This window comes from Dermacentor silvarum, chromosome 8 (assembly GCF_013339745.2).
Source record: "Dermacentor silvarum isolate Dsil-2018 chromosome 8, BIME_Dsil_1.4, whole genome shotgun sequence".
Taxonomy (NCBI): domain Eukaryota; kingdom Metazoa; phylum Arthropoda; class Arachnida; order Ixodida; family Ixodidae; genus Dermacentor; species Dermacentor silvarum.
Genome location: NC_051161.1, coordinates 24,994,671 through 25,010,150, shown reverse-complemented (window position 1 = coordinate 25,010,150; position 15,480 = coordinate 24,994,671). Strand labels below are relative to the sequence as shown.

The 15,480-nt window shown below is 46.1% G+C and overlaps 1 protein-coding gene across 1 annotated transcript in view; it reads right to left on the bottom strand.

The window, feature by feature from the left end:
- Nucleotides 1-15,480, bottom strand: part of LOC119460825 (organic cation transporter protein-like) — a 93,897-nt gene that overhangs the window by 51,394 nt on the left and 27,023 nt on the right. The window contains 7 exon segments of the mRNA XM_049673219.1: nt 1,221-1,330; nt 2,078-2,204; nt 6,814-6,857; nt 6,859-6,983; nt 7,839-7,993; nt 10,217-10,320; nt 14,204-14,640. Of these exon segments, the coding sequence (XP_049529176.1) occupies nt 1,221-1,330; nt 2,078-2,204; nt 6,814-6,857; nt 6,859-6,983; nt 7,839-7,993; nt 10,217-10,320; nt 14,204-14,611 (1,073 nt within the window). The 5' untranslated portion in view covers nt 14,612-14,640.

The window sequence follows — 15,480 nt, the reverse complement described above, 5'->3', positions numbered from 1 at the left end:
ACGGATACGTGGCAATGGAACGCTGAGGATAGTTAACACTGTTTAACTGTAGTGTAGTACAGCTTTGTGTAGATGGGAGATAATTATGTCATTTATAAGTTTGCACAAAATTGTAAAACTGTGAACACGAGCTCGCCTGTCTTGACAGCTTGAAATGATTTCCTATTAGTCATATATTAGCATTTGGTGGTGAAAGAAGAGGAGCTGGCTAAAGTTGAACATTGAAAAAAAAAATCACCGTCGATCACGATACTCCCTGATGCGAAATTTTAACGCAGCTCTATACGTGTTTTCATTTCGCGATATATTGAGGCATCGCACCAATCACCGCACCGACTGTCAGAGCCGCGACGCGCGGCGCTATATATAGACCGACCACGCAGTTGCCGCGAAGCTTATATACACAACCGTAATCTTTAACAGGAAACGCTTGCGACGAACGCTATGCGCCAAGGCGAGCTTTCTGGTTCTCTTCTTTCATTCCCCCGCACGGCCGGCGCCGCCGCTGCCACGGATGCGCAGACGTGAGCGTCATCTGGTGATGCTTCAAGGTGGCTTCCTCCGCTTTACTCCTCACGCTCCCTTCGCTATCGCCGTCTTTCATCCCCTGCTGCGCTCCGCGTTCGCGCTTTCTTCCTTCGCTGTGCTCGTTCGCTCGGTTACGCCGAGGGACGCTGACGTTCAACGCAGGCACAGGCGCCTAAGAGCTGCACTCTAAAAGTGAACTTACAAAACTTTCCGGACGTACCTTTTGAAAACATTCGTATGCTCGCGACATCCACATTCCGAAGAGTAATGCCAAAAGACTAGAGCTTTTCACTGCGTAAGTGTTTTGTTATGTGGGGCACGGTGTATGCTTCGGTGTTGCTGAAAAGTCTTGTTTTTCTTATTATAAGGACGACTGATGCTAGGAGATCCTTGCCAACATTTCTTTCCCCATTCGCTCCCATATTCGCTGTTTTCTCATATCACAATGTTCCACACGCCACGTGTAGTACAGCAAGACACGAATCTCAGAATACATACGTGCATTCGCAGTCTGTTAACCTAAAACAAGGTAGCATTAAGAGAGAGAGAGAGAGAGAGAGAGAATAAACTTTATGCAAAAGAGCACACGAGCGTAGGTACCTCCTCCGCTCTGCAGTGAGTGGTACCCTCAGTCCAGGAGTCAAGAGAAATGGCCATTAAACTTAACATTACTTTCGGCAAAGTTTACATACCAGCTGAGAGTGATGATGAGAAAGTTACTACGGACTTTCGGCATCCGCATGAGGTCAGCAGTAGACGACTTGGCCACTTTTTCTTCCTCTGCGAGTTTCCTCTGGACCCGCTGGCAAGAGAAAATGATAACGCCATTAGGTATTCGGTGTCGAGAAGATCACTCTCAAGAATATGTCTGTTGCTTTGATACGAACGAGGGCAACTTGCTTGGCATGTTTTCTCGTGAAAAAGAATAAGGGAGGGAGAGAAATCACGTATAATACTTGAGAACCGATTTCTTCTTCGAGAACTTATTTTTGAAAGTAGTTCTTTATCTTCGATTTGTTGAAGGCATTACTACACGTTCGCTTCGGTTTAGTGCTCCGAGAAACCAGCCGTTTATACACCACTTCTTTTATTTATTGATACCTCGAGGATCCCAATAGGACATTACATGAGGGGCTTTCCTAGATTTTGGAAGGTGACTGTTGTTTCTTGAGCCCTACCGATAGCCACAGTGGGGGCAAGTTTCCCTGTCCATGTGTACAATTACAGCTTCCCCTTTCATGATGACCGAAAGGATAACTTTGTTTTCTCTCTGCAGCGTAAGCAGGTCAGTCGCATTACTTCTCCCCGCAATTTTCTCGCCTCTACAACTGTTTCCCGCTCTCTTTCTTGTTTGATGGACACGAGTCTACCGCAGCGCCAACCAGGGGGGGCACTATCAGGTTTTTCGATCAATAATGGCGTCAGCGAGGAACGTTCCGATAACAGAGCCAAGTGTGAAGGAAAAGGAATGCGACAGAACAAAAAAGAGAATGCGCGTCCTGATGAGAGGGAGAGAGAACTGCTGAGGCACGCTCGATTAGCCAATTACCTCCAAGTCGTTGGCCAGGCTTTTGGGCGGGCAAACGCCGTTTGTCTTCGCGACGCGTGTCAGCACGCGGGTGGCTTCGCTGAAGCGGTCCCGCGATAAAAGCCACCGCGGAGACTCCGGCAGCAGCCTGGCACCAAGAAGAGACACGTGTACAAGCACGTGAGCTGTGTGCACGTGAATGTGATAGGAGAGCACAACGTTTGGCTGGCACGCTGAAACAGCCCTTTAACACAGCACCTAGACAATATTGTTGCCTAAATGTGCAGGCAAAGCCATCAGCGCGTAAAAGAAATTCGCGATTGGTGGGTGTGTCTACCAATCGCCAATTTTTTAAAAAAATTGAAGTCTTGGCCTGCACATTTACTTTCTCTTACACATCCTTAAGCAGGTCATGCAATGCGTAGAGCAGGTGACTCCTAGGATGGGATCCGCTGACGCAATGCAGAAATAATTGGATGTCTCGGGGTAATGAAAAAAGGACTCTAGGAGAAAACATGAAACAGGCTGCTGCGGCTGGTGATGATGATTATGGTGATGCTGAGGACGTTAAAATGACGGCTATTCATCGACGTATTTATCCGTACGTAAATGCCTTCAGCGGTCGGACGAACAACAACAACACTTTGCGGAAAGTGCTTCGGAAGTGCTGCAAGTCGTCGACTTGGGATTGGTAATCAGGCGGGGGCTGCTCGAACGGGGGCCGCCTGAGTCAATAAAAGTAGTGCCGCCGCGGTAGGAAGTCCTGTATACAAGTGACGCTGCCCAGAGCACGATACATTGTTCTAGGGACGGGGAAGTGAAAACAAAAGCTGTCATACGCTATCAGTTTGACGTATTTTACAGCATAAGCTGTTATGGGCTAATTCCAATAGCCGTTTCGGTTGGCGATGGTGTCCGCCGCCGCTTCCGCCGCTGGTGTCCGGTGTCCGTAACCGCTATCGCCAGAAATGAGAAAAAATACTCGGTTCCCGCCGGGATCGAACCCGGGTCCACTGCACGGGAGTCGATACTCTACCACTGAGCCGCGCAAGCGCTTGCTATGAGACAGCAAAAAAATCCCCTATAAACGCGCCCTAGCGCGCAATCAACGTGATCCCGAGCCTCCGCCAGTATGGTGGCGCCATCTAGTTGAAGCGCCTGCACAACCGTAATCAGAAGGTGGGCACGCACATGTTGGACACGCCTGCAAACGCAGCGTGCCCGACATGTAAGTTGCATATAGCAGTTGCATGCTGCATGTAACTGGGGACCTGGTTAACTGAAGCATTTGTGACCATTTGGTGACCATTTGTCACCAGCCCGTTTTGAAAATTCCAATCAACGATCATCATCATCATCATCATCATCATCATCCACAACAACAACGTACCGTGCCACAGGTCAAGGGATGTGAGATGTGCGCCGCGTATTTTTTATACCTCTTCGGTATACGTTATGGCGTCTCCTCGCACGGTACGAACCACTGCTGAAGAAATGAATCGTAGAGCTACGTGCGCGGCTACTACCAGGCATCATCGGTCTCAGCAGACTGCTGTGCAGAGAGCATTACAAGCCGCAGCTTGCCATCGACGCCGGGCGGACAGTTCAGATCGTTATCCTCAAACGAGCCGAAGAGACTTTGCCGCGAAGACGATGTTGTGGTGGTGCCGAAATTGGAGGTATACTCATGAGCCGCTCCACCAGCTTACGCTGTGACTGTGCTGCGTGTTCCGCGCAGGCCTGTGAATTTTTTTTCTGTGGGGTGGGAAATGCTGCGCGGTTACCGGCAATCCCAGACTGTTCCCCCATCAGTTGGATGTGTGACTCTTGAGAGTTGCTAGGGAGTTTCCCGACAGCTTGCAGTCGCTCAAACCGTTATTCAGGAAGCAATGAGTCAAGCTGCGTCTGACATTCACTCGCGGAGCCCTCTCTGAACCCCGCAGTGCCTCTAAGAATTGTTTTCTGTGAAGAATCAGTAAAATTTCGGGACGGGTTCTTACACTGAAGAAGCCACAGGCAGCGACTTGTGTTCCAGTTCAGAAATTCATTTGTTATCAAGCACACTGCTGTGGTACAGGTGTTGTCTTTGCACTCCTGGACACAACGGCGAAATAGCAGGATCTCGGCCGCAAGACAAATGCTTACTTCTAAGTGTACGTACCCTATTAACAGCGAAGCTGTTTAAACCAGCCGCAATTTTTGGTGCGTAGCAAGAAGCCAGCCGTAATTTGTGGTGCGTAGCAAGAAACTACCAAGAAAGAAAATAAAATAAACTTTCTTGCCGAGGCAGGATTGGAGCACGCGTACCCTCGGTCCCAAAGCGAGCGTCGTAACCACTAGGCTATACAGCCACGCCTGCAGAGCATGCATAGCATGCATTTATGCAAACCATATGATTGCGTTCGAGCGTCGTCGTCTTCGTCCACAGCTGGCGCGTTCGTACGCTCGTGCTCTGCGAGGTGAAGAGGTTTTGCGCGCTATGAGTGCGAGAGTGAAACGCTGAGCCATGCTCCCTCAAGGGCTGCAGAAGATAGCGCCAACCTTTCCTTTCACGGAGCGGGTCTCGTGGAACGTGGTGTCGGTGTTGCAAGCTGCGCTATGCAACGCGCAGTGACGGCCGTAAGTCCGAGACGCGCGAAAAGAAATTATCATCATCATGAGTAATAAGATGAAAAGTTCGCGTGCACTTTCGGAAAGTGCGCCCTACTTCGCTGTTTCAAGCGTTGCGCGGCCGAGTGCAAAGCTAAGCTTTTTTATTATTTGGCGAGGAATTACTCATCGCGTAATAAGCTTTATATGGAAATCCGCACCTCTATCGTCCGCCCTTGCCTGCCGTTCAGGTTTAACTCTGTGCGCCGTTACATCGTCACTAACCAGCGGAGCTTAATGTTACGAACAACAAAGGTGGAGATAAATGTCAACTCACGGAGTGCAGTGTGCATGGCAGGCGTAATATATATATATATATATATATATATATATATATATAGTAATGAAGCAGAGGCCGCCCCTGTGTATGTGGGCCGACTGAAGAGGAAGACGAAGTATCGTGCCGTGATCGCGATTGAGCCCCGTGCTACGAAAAGCCCTTGCAGTGCCTACCTTTACGTAGCGTTCTTGCAAGGTTATCGACGACAATAAACCTCGTCGGGACAATAAACCTCGTCGTCGGGAAACTGCACCAGTCAGTTTCCCGCTTCAGTGGGAGCTCGACGACGCAGGGGTGAAATCGAACGCCGACGAGGGGAAGGGGAACGACGAGTTTCTGATCGGCGATCGGTTTCAAGACGTTTCGGTGAAAACGGAGACGCGGCGGCGTATTGTGGTGCGTAGATGGGCGTTTCAAAGGTGGTAGGCGTTGTTGGGGCGCGGCGGCGACAGAAGCGCGCCGCATGACCAGCAATGCCGCAGGCGAAGCAGATAGGCCGGTTGTCTTGAGTGCGCCACGTCGCGGTTGGACGAAAAAAACTGCGGTGACTTGTCGGGCAACAGGAATTGAAGCCGGATGCATGGGCGATGAAAAGGAAGCTGGCGGCGGAGGAGGCCGTGCAACCACGGCTGCGTAACTGAGCGGTGGCGACGTAGGGTGATTGGGAAAGTCGGTATAGGGCTGCGGCACACTCATAGGATTGGGTGGGGAGGTTGTAGGAGCTGCAGGAAGCGCTTCCGATATCTGATTCCGGATTGCTTGCTGTAGCGTTGGACTCAAAGCTGCCGAAGGTGCGTCGCTATGAGGCAGCAGCGAGAGCTGCCTGGCCACCTCTTCACGAATAAAAGCTTTTATATGCTGCGATAGGGTCGAGTTGGGCAGAAGGTCCGCAGAAATCGCAATGCTCGAGACGGAATCGGCATGCTGAATGTTCTGGCGGGCGATGGAATGTTGGCGATGCAGCTCTTCAAAGCTCTGGGTTTTTTGGGCTTTTTGCCAGCAGCATCTGGAATGCGCCGTCCTCTATGCCCTTGAGGATATGCTTGATCTTGTCATCCTCTGACATGGTGGGATTTACCCGCTTGCATAAATCGAGAACATCCTCGACGTAGCTGGTGAATGTCTCTCCAGGCTGCTGTGCGCGCTGGCGCAGACGCTGTTCAGCGCGTAGCTTACGCACAGCGGGGCGATCAAAGACTTCGGCAAAAAGTGTCTTAAATGCTGACCAGCTTGAAAAGTCTGATTCGTGGTTGAAGAACCACAGTTTGGCTACGTCGGCGAGGTAGAAAGACACGTAGGAGAGCTTAGACTGGTCGTCCCATTTGTTATTGGCACTTGCACGTTCGTACGATGAGAGCCAGTCTTCCGCGTCGTGTTCGGCGGTCCCAGTGAAAATGGGTGGGTCGCGATGAAGAGGGACGCCGGCGCAGACGACAGTGGCAGCTGGTGGTGCAGGCAACAAAGTGGCTGGATCAGGCATAGTGCTGGGCGACAGTGTTGGTGTTGGCAGGGTTCGAGTGCGGAGCTCCAGGACGAGGCGAATTCAGGATCTCAGCAACCTCCACCAAATGCGACGAGGTTTATTGTCGTCGATAACCTTGCAAGAACGCTACGTAAAGGTAGGCACTGCAAGGGCTTTTCGTAGCACGGGGCTCACTCGCGATCACGGCACGATACTTCGTCTTCCTCTTCAGCGGCCATACACAGGGGCGGCCTCTGCTTCATTAATATATATATATATATATATATATATATATATATATATATATATATCGCGCATTAACCACGCAGCAAATGCATACGTAGGGCAAACAGAATGGCGCCTTACTTCCAGTAGACAGCGTTGAGCGCCGCTGCTGCAGAGCACATGAGGACCGAGTACGGTCCAGTCGCGGGTCAGAAAAGCCGCCAGCGGCAGCAGGCACAGGCCAGCGGTCCACGACATCCAGCCCACGGCAAGCATGGCCGTGCGCTGCTTGGTACCCACCAGCTCCAGCACTGTGTTTGCATGTCCAATCAATCAATCAATCAATCAATCAATCAATCAATCAATCAATCAATCAATCAATCAATCAATCAATCAATCAATCGAATAATTAGTTATCAGTTAATTAGTCAATAATTAATCAAACAATTAATAATGTCTGAAGTAATTGGAGGTGTTGGACCGGGCTCGGAGGAGCGGTCTCGTCCTGGCCGGAGGGTCTTTCGCTCAAATGCCAGCAAGTCGAGCCGAAAACAGCCTGACAGATGTTAATAAATAAATAAATAAATAAATAAATAAATAAATAAATAAATAAATAAATAAATAAATAAATAAATAAATAAATAAATAAATAAATAAATAAATAAATAAATAAATAAATAAATAAATAAATAAACTTTTTCGTGCATCGTATTGCTGAGACCCTCTCTGAGGTGCCATAGGAAGGCTGCGCTACATAACGATATTAACTCAGGATTTGAATATTTGTTGCTGCAGAGGAGTACAGGTGACGCCTATGCGCTTTATGGCCCCTGTCACGAGGCTTTCGTCTATACGGCAGCGTCTGTTTCGGCAGTGGCGGTCCTTGCGCGGACAAGCCCGGCTGCGCCAGTGACTGCGTTACGTATAAAAAACACTGAACCACTGCCTCTGCGCGGCGTGCAATTAAACCGTATCTTTCGTATCTATACAAAACAAAAAAAAAGAAAACCCTAGCTTTTGCAGATTCCTTTGGCACACAGCTCACAGCGTTAGAGCTCCTTACCGCAGGGCTTGCGATACGCTCCTTCGGTCATTTGCACACCGCGGTATACATACAGAGAGTAGGAAGAGGCGGTCTATACAGCATGGCTCCACTGTATACTTACGTATCACGTACGGGATCTGGAATATCTGCGGCATGATGGTGGCGTTGATGAACCTCAGGACGATGAAAGCGATGAAGTTGGTCACGAGGATGGACGATATGCCGAACACGGTGGCCACCACCACGGTGATGAAGAAGGTGAACCGACGGCCGATCCTGAAGAATCACCGTCTCAGGATTATTAGCCCCTATTAGTTGTCATAATCGCGAGTCTTGCGATCATCGGCACGCTCGTTCTCATCACGCGGCCTTCCATGTTCACTGCTGCAGCGCCCAAATCCCAGTTCTAACATTCTACAGACGCAACTGTACTGCATCCTCGCCTTAGAGGGATGTCAAAGAATGAAAGATGTCGTCAAAACGCCGCATGTTTGACGCCGTGCATTCGCCCATTTCTTTCCTTTCTTTTAATGACGTGGTATTAAAGGCCAGCTGCAACTAAATATTATTTCGGCCAAATTGGTTATAAATGAGCAGTATACTGGTTGCTTCTGCGAATATTTTAAACAAGTTAAAAAAAATCACCGGTGGCAGATAGCATGATTCTAATCCTTGAGCAGGATTGTTCAAAGAAACGAACAATATTTGCACGAGAAAAGGAAATGCATAATTGCGTAATTACTAAAATTCACTAATTATGTTTCTAACTAATTTCCTCACATCACACAATTGCAATCTCAAATTGTGGCCGGGGAGTTCGCAAGGCGGATCCACTTGGAACGAATTTTCGGGATGACACCAGTTATGAGATATTAATTCCCGAACTATGCGAAGAAGTACATTGGCGGCCCAGTTACTTTTGTGTTTCACAGCATAAAACGGCGTTTTGTTGAAAGAGTAAGTGGAAAAGCAGTGCATCCTTACAGCATGTTTGATGGACACAAATCTTGCAAATGGTGTCATCCACAGAATTCGTTTCATGCCTTGCGAACTCTTCGGCTACAAATTGTAAGTTACATATGTGCCGTAAGGTAATTAGTTTGCATTTGTGAATTTTTAGTAATTATTCAAAGACTGCATTTGGAATTATCGTGCAACTAATGTCCGCTTCTTTGAGTAACCCAGCTCAAGGACTAGAATTGATAGAACTTTCACAGGTGATCTTCAAAAATTGCTAGACGTCTTCACAATAACACCTTGTATACCGGAGAAGCAATCTTAGCAAAAGCCGCAGGGCTGATAAGAGCAGAGTTTTCTTGTTAGCAGCCTTTGAGCAACAGCTCCAAAGCAGACGTCGCGTGCGCCTGGTGGTAAGCGGCTGTGACGTATACAGCTGCCATAACATCGCCTCCGAGATCTTTTCAGCGCACCGCGAGCTCGGAGGCTATACATGTTGAGGAGCCGCGCGTTCTGGGCCATACGTAACTTCCGGCAAGTGGTAATGGCAACGTTTTTACCAGTTTCGGTATAGAAAACAGCTATTCTTGCGAGCTTTTCTTGACACAGTCACTCGTATTTCAAACATCAAATCTTGCATGGAGGCTCTTCGATACTGTACGTTGTCTTAAACTAGGCTTTTCACGCGCTCCGAAATTTCGTTGAAGTTGACCTTCAAAGACGTTCGCGTCTTTATAGGCACCGACTACTCCTTGTGGCTTGGCAAACAAGATGAAATCACGAAATTCATCGCGAAACACGGAATACAGTCAGAGATCGTGAACACATACAAAGTTCTCCACAAGATTCCAGAAGCCACATGAGATTGTACAAATAACATGCAGGATTATTTAATAAATAAATAATAAATAAATACATAAATAAATAAATAATAAATAAATAAATAAATAAATAAATACATAAATAATAAATAAATAAATAAATAAATAAAATAAATAAATAAATAAATAAATAAATAAATAAATAAATAAATAAAACACTTCAAATGGTCATATACACGCAAAGAAGCTCTCAGTTTAGCAGCCGACAACAGTACATAATTGCAACACTTGCATCATTACACTCCACACTACACAACATATAACAGACCTAAGCTTGCATGACGCATATATCTCATATATCATTGGCACTTTTGTTTTAAAGGACACAAGTATTTAACATAAGCTTTGCGCATTGATATTTAAGGAAAAATTAGGCCGACAATCTCTTTTATCCTCAACTTCTCCTACATTTCCTACCTTTTCCGTTGGTCTACAGTATTTTTATTTCCCTTCTTTTAATAGATAGCGTCATCCTATAGTAAATTTCTAACTATAACACTAAGTGAAAATGTCAAAATTCTTTAAACTGGAATGTTCTCGCTAAGCGAGCCTGTTTACTGAGCATTTATTTCTCTAGAAAGTCTTCATTTGTGACGACATTTCAACTGTTGAATTTTCATCAATTCGTCAAGTACAGGAGAGTATAACACGTGGTTCTTACTTATCTGATAGTGTGCCGAAGAAAATCGTTCCTAGCGCGCTTCCTATGCTTGTAATTGTGAACACTAGACTTGGAAGGTGATTGCGTTCGCAGATTAAGTCCCACTGAAAGACACGAAAAAGATAATTGTCAGTGACCGCCACGTTGCCCCCGAAAGTACGTCGTCGTCGGACACATCAGCGAAGCTTTTTATTTTTTGTTCCCTGATGTTGAATTGGAAGTTGGATGTGGGAGGGACGTACGTATCATATTGTGAAAAGAGCAGCCACAACTCTTCAACTGTGTGTCTCGGGATAGCCAGATCTGATGTAGCCTACCTGTTCCGTTCGTCTGCAGTTAGGGGTATAACGGGGACGCACGTGGAAATGAATGATTTAGCGGAAATGGCATATCGTCCAGGCAGCATGTGGTGCGTTTAATCGCTAAACTTTACGGCTACCGCTGACTATAGCACTTGCAACACTTACGTTATTTGTGCAATTTCTGCATACATAAACAACGCTTTGGAATGGCTCACCATTACCTTTAGGAGAGTGCCACCGACTGGCGACGCATACCCGAAGTACTATCGTCTGTGCTTGAACCGGTATAGGCAGGGTATCATATTAAACCGGGAAACAGCGCAGGAAACGAGGTTTCAACAACGAACACCACGTTGGTTCAACTACGCGTGGGCAACGTACCGGTGTTCGTTTTTACACGGGCATAAATTAATCAGTTAGGGCACACGGCGCCTAGAAAGGTGCCGTGTGCCCTAACCGTAATTGCGTGTGCCCACCTAGAAAGCACACGCAATTAAAGCAGGTAAGAATTACGGCGAGAAACGTCTTAACCATATAGCGTAGGAACACACGTTCCTAATAAGCATTTTTTTTTTAACTGGGAGCGTGTGCGTTACAGACGCGCTCGATTTAACTCTGCTGCGCGCAGAAACGAAAACGTAATGAACTTTTTAAACAACAGCAATTTCTTAACGCTCGCAGGTCACAGCCATTGCAGAATGATCACTGTGTTCCCATCCAGAAGTTCTCATGGCCCGGAAATGTGGTCGTTACGTTTACAGAGCCGCCGAACTGTCCAGATTATAGTTATTTACGTGTAGGCTGTACACGTGAGTGTAGCTAATAAGCGTGCCTCAAGGCACATTCAAAAGAAATGAATATTCAACGCACAGTGAGCGAAATGGTCAGACGTTTGAACAACTCGTGATTGCCTTTTCCAAGTATGTTAAGTTATACGCGCACACATACAGTTCTGCTAGTGCACTGTCATACCAAACGTCCCTGCGGGAAGAGCAGACTTAATGCTGCAAGGCTTTGAAAGCCATCGGCTTATTCTTGCATGCCCAAGCGCTGCCGCAAATAATGTCCTTCTTGTCAATCTTTTTTTTTTCTACTTCAGCGCGGATGAGTATGTTTAATTTGTCAGATTAAGTAATTCTCGGCGAATGGCGCACGCTCAGCCTGAGTCTGAATTGTGAATGCGCTTAGGATTCGATGTTGAAGAGAAAACTGTAGAGAAGGCCTCGCTGAACAGAAATCTCACGATAGTTTGAGATTATAATGTTGTGCAGCGTACGTCATAAGGTAAAGGGAGCATTAAGCGGTTAATCTAAAAAGGTAACCGATACTACCATGCTCGTGCGCTCCTTTTCAGTCAGCTTAAACATTTACTGTCTGCTTCATATCGGTGCGGATCCCACACGTAGTGAATAGGTAGGACATAAACTCCTGGAGCAGAACAGCCCGTCGATTTTATTGAACTACCGATGAACCTACGATGAAGTTGAGATACCATTATGAGTTGTAATAGTGCAGTCAATGAAATCTCTATAGGTGTAGTCTATGTACGTACAGATTTACTTATTCTTAGGGGTGAGCAAATATTTGAAAATTTTGATACGAATGGGTCTGTTTCAAGTGCAAATATTCGATTCAAGATGATAAATTCGATTGCTTCGAATATTTGTCTCACTCTCTATCTCATTTTTCTATTCCCCGTTTCCCGTACCCCAGTGTAGGGTAGCCAACCAGACGCTTTACTGGTTAACAACCCTGCCTTCTGACTTTCTTTCCTCCTCCTGCAATTCTGATTTCTTATTCTAATTCTTGCGCATTGGAATTCAAATTCTGGCCACTTGAGCCAGGCATTCATTTATGTTTGTGCATATTTAATAAAAATTTTTTTTTGCTCACTGTATGCCTTGCCTTACTTTCGTCTTTGTGGCTTGTCAGCTTGCTGTTTCCTTCTTCGTTCCTTCCCCTTAACTTCAGCTTCCTATCTTTGTCTTCCTAAACAGTAGGCAAGCTTTGTGCCCCTCTAGGTAGCAGTTGTCAGCCTGCTCCTTCCCTAAGTTCTTTTCTGTGTGTGTATATGTGTTTTCATATAAATCAATCAATCGTTTATTTATTGTGCCCAAGAACAACCATGAGGTCTAGGTGCTGGCGCACGCATACATACAAAAAAAAAAAAAGAATAGAAGGGGAGTATCAGTAAAACAAAACAACAAATAAAAATAAGTATTGGAAAAAGTGTACATACAACAAGGCGCAAAATAAATACGAAAGAAAAAAGGAGGACAGGGGCAGTTGAACAATATGTGAAACTATAACACAACAAGGCAAAGCTCGGAAAAGAACAATGACAGCGAGTTGTGAAAAATATCGAGGACATGAAAGTAAGCGTTATAATACATATATTGCTTAATATTTTTAGTTATACTTTTAGAATATAAAACTACTAAGTATTCGATTAGAATATTGAAGACCACGATTTTCTTAAATTATTAATTGTTTAAATTCGACAATTTCACTATTCGAGCACTCCTACTTACTCTGAAAGATAATGTTTCGTCGTCAAAACAAGGTGCTTCCATGGCCGTTTCTTAAATGGATCAGTCATGGTTGTTTGTAACGATTTAACATTTCTTTTGACAATACAAGAGCCGCTATAAGGCATTGAAGAAAACAAGGTAAATAAAAGAGCGCAAGTATGCAGATGAAAACGTTGCTCTTCTGAGGTAAACGACAAGGAAATTACCCGTCTGCCCCAGGAACACGAGCGTAAAATTGAACGCACCTCTCAGGCTTTGTGAATAGATGTCAAACATAAAACGACCCACGCACTGTGCAACAGTAGAAATTATGAATATAAAGAGGCACAATACCTGCTGCACAAAGTAATAGAGAACTTGACAAGCGTTCTTTCTTTCTTTTTCTTTTTTTTTCTGACCTCACGAGTCAAGTTCCGCGGTGTATGGCAAAATAAGCCGGCGATTTTCACGCTCCACAAGTTTGGAAAAGTTTCAAACGGTTCGTTTTTCTACAGCACAATTATGGCAGGTTGAAAGAAACGAGTAATAAAGTGGCAGAAAATTCTCGGCGATATTGTCTAAGGGGCACACGTCACACCCTTTTTCTCGTCTGCTCAAATGCGTACAACATTTTAGTTTTGTTCTATAGGTGTTGCCAAAGTGGGAAGGGTGGCCACTTTGCCTTGAATGAACTAATCAATCAATCAATCAATCAATCGATGAATGAATGAGGGTGAGCCACCGGCATTCCAACATCCCCAGGTCGTCTCCTTCCAAGGACCACTGGCCAAGCGTAACGCTGTATGGATCGTAGCTGATTAGATTATCACCGATGTGTTCAGCAAGGCGTGGCCGACGTAGCGCACATACTTGACGCGATAATTGCAACAGAGGGCGCCACTTTGTGACATCAAAAGAAAGCCATACAACATAAGCGGTCGCCATGTTTGTGCGTTTATTGTGCCTTATACACTGTTTTGCTTCGATACCGCGCCGACACCTTTCTCGTACTGTTATGCCGCACTTGAGAAACATCAGCGAGTGTTTAACGAACTCGAAAATGAGCGTGCCGTGTCCATTATGAGCGTGGCTACGTCACTTCACAACGGGATGAGTATTATCTTATCAGCACTTGTGTTATCAACATGTGGAAATAATATTAAAAGTACGTATACCTGAGTCGAAGCGGTGTTGTCATAGAAAGTTCTGTCATATTCAAACCTCTCACACGGTTCCCATTCGATGTCGCTGGTCGCAAGCCACGACGATCCGTTTGCGGCGTTAGGACCGTTCAAGATTTGGTTCACTAAACTCGAGTTGAGGGCCGTGGGCGGAAACACCCTGCAGTTGTCTTCGCTGACAAGGGCAGCCCCCAGGACTAGCGCTTCGGAGGCCGTCAGGTTGTATGAGGCGCGCACAAAGTCCGGTAGCTGGCAGGTGTGCTTGGGCGTGGACAGCATGAAGATCTGGCTCATGAAGTATCCCGGCATGAGGATGGAAGCGGGGGCCAGGTATCCCCACACCAGCATTTTCTGGAACTTTCCGTAGCCACCGAGTTTTTCGAGGACATCTTCAAACTCCATGACTCAGCGGTTTCGGGTGCGGTCGCCACCTGGAAGAGAAGCAAGGACGGAATACTGAGTGCAGTCTCGGACGCCTTAGGCCTAAATTTACTTCTTCAAGAATGCCGCTTTGAGTTAGCAAGTGTACTATCGTGGACCGTTGAAAAGCGAACGGGAAAGTACAAAGTAAAAGATCTCTTACGAGAGGGAACAACGTCGCAAAACGATGGTGTACGTCCAGAGCTAAACATTCAAGCATGGAGTATTGCTTATTTCACATGCTGTAGCTGAATTAGCAGTGAAGTAACGCGGTTGGACCTAATTTGTTTTTGTTCATTTGTCCACGACAGTAGTACATAGCTAACGGCCCTCCATCACACGTCGCTTGCATTTTCTCACCCCCCCTTCTTCCACCCTTTCTGATGCGGATTGCAAGGCCGGTAATCTGGCCGATAACACTGCCTTTTCCGTAGTGAATTTTCTCATTATTCATTATGCATTGTTACTCGTGTAAATGACCATACCAGAGAACAAAATGGAGTGAAATTAGAGTAACTATAAGAGGACACTGAGCGACGAAAAGAAAACCCGGAACTCCTGCTGTGATGGTTACCTATACAAGGTGGTGTGAAAGAGGAGTATTTTTTGTAAGAGACTCGTAATGAGAGACGAATGAAGATGCTTGTTAAGACTTGTGGAGGATGGGCGTTGCCATGAGCGTCATGCGCTTTGCACTATCACGTGACAACGCCTCTTGCACGGTCGCTGCAGTGGCAGAAAGAATCCCTGACGTAAACTGTGATTTAATACATTTTACTTTTCAGATCTCGTCGCTGACGCCGTTAGGCACGCCTGCACGACAACGTTAGCGGGAAGGAATTGCCTACTGA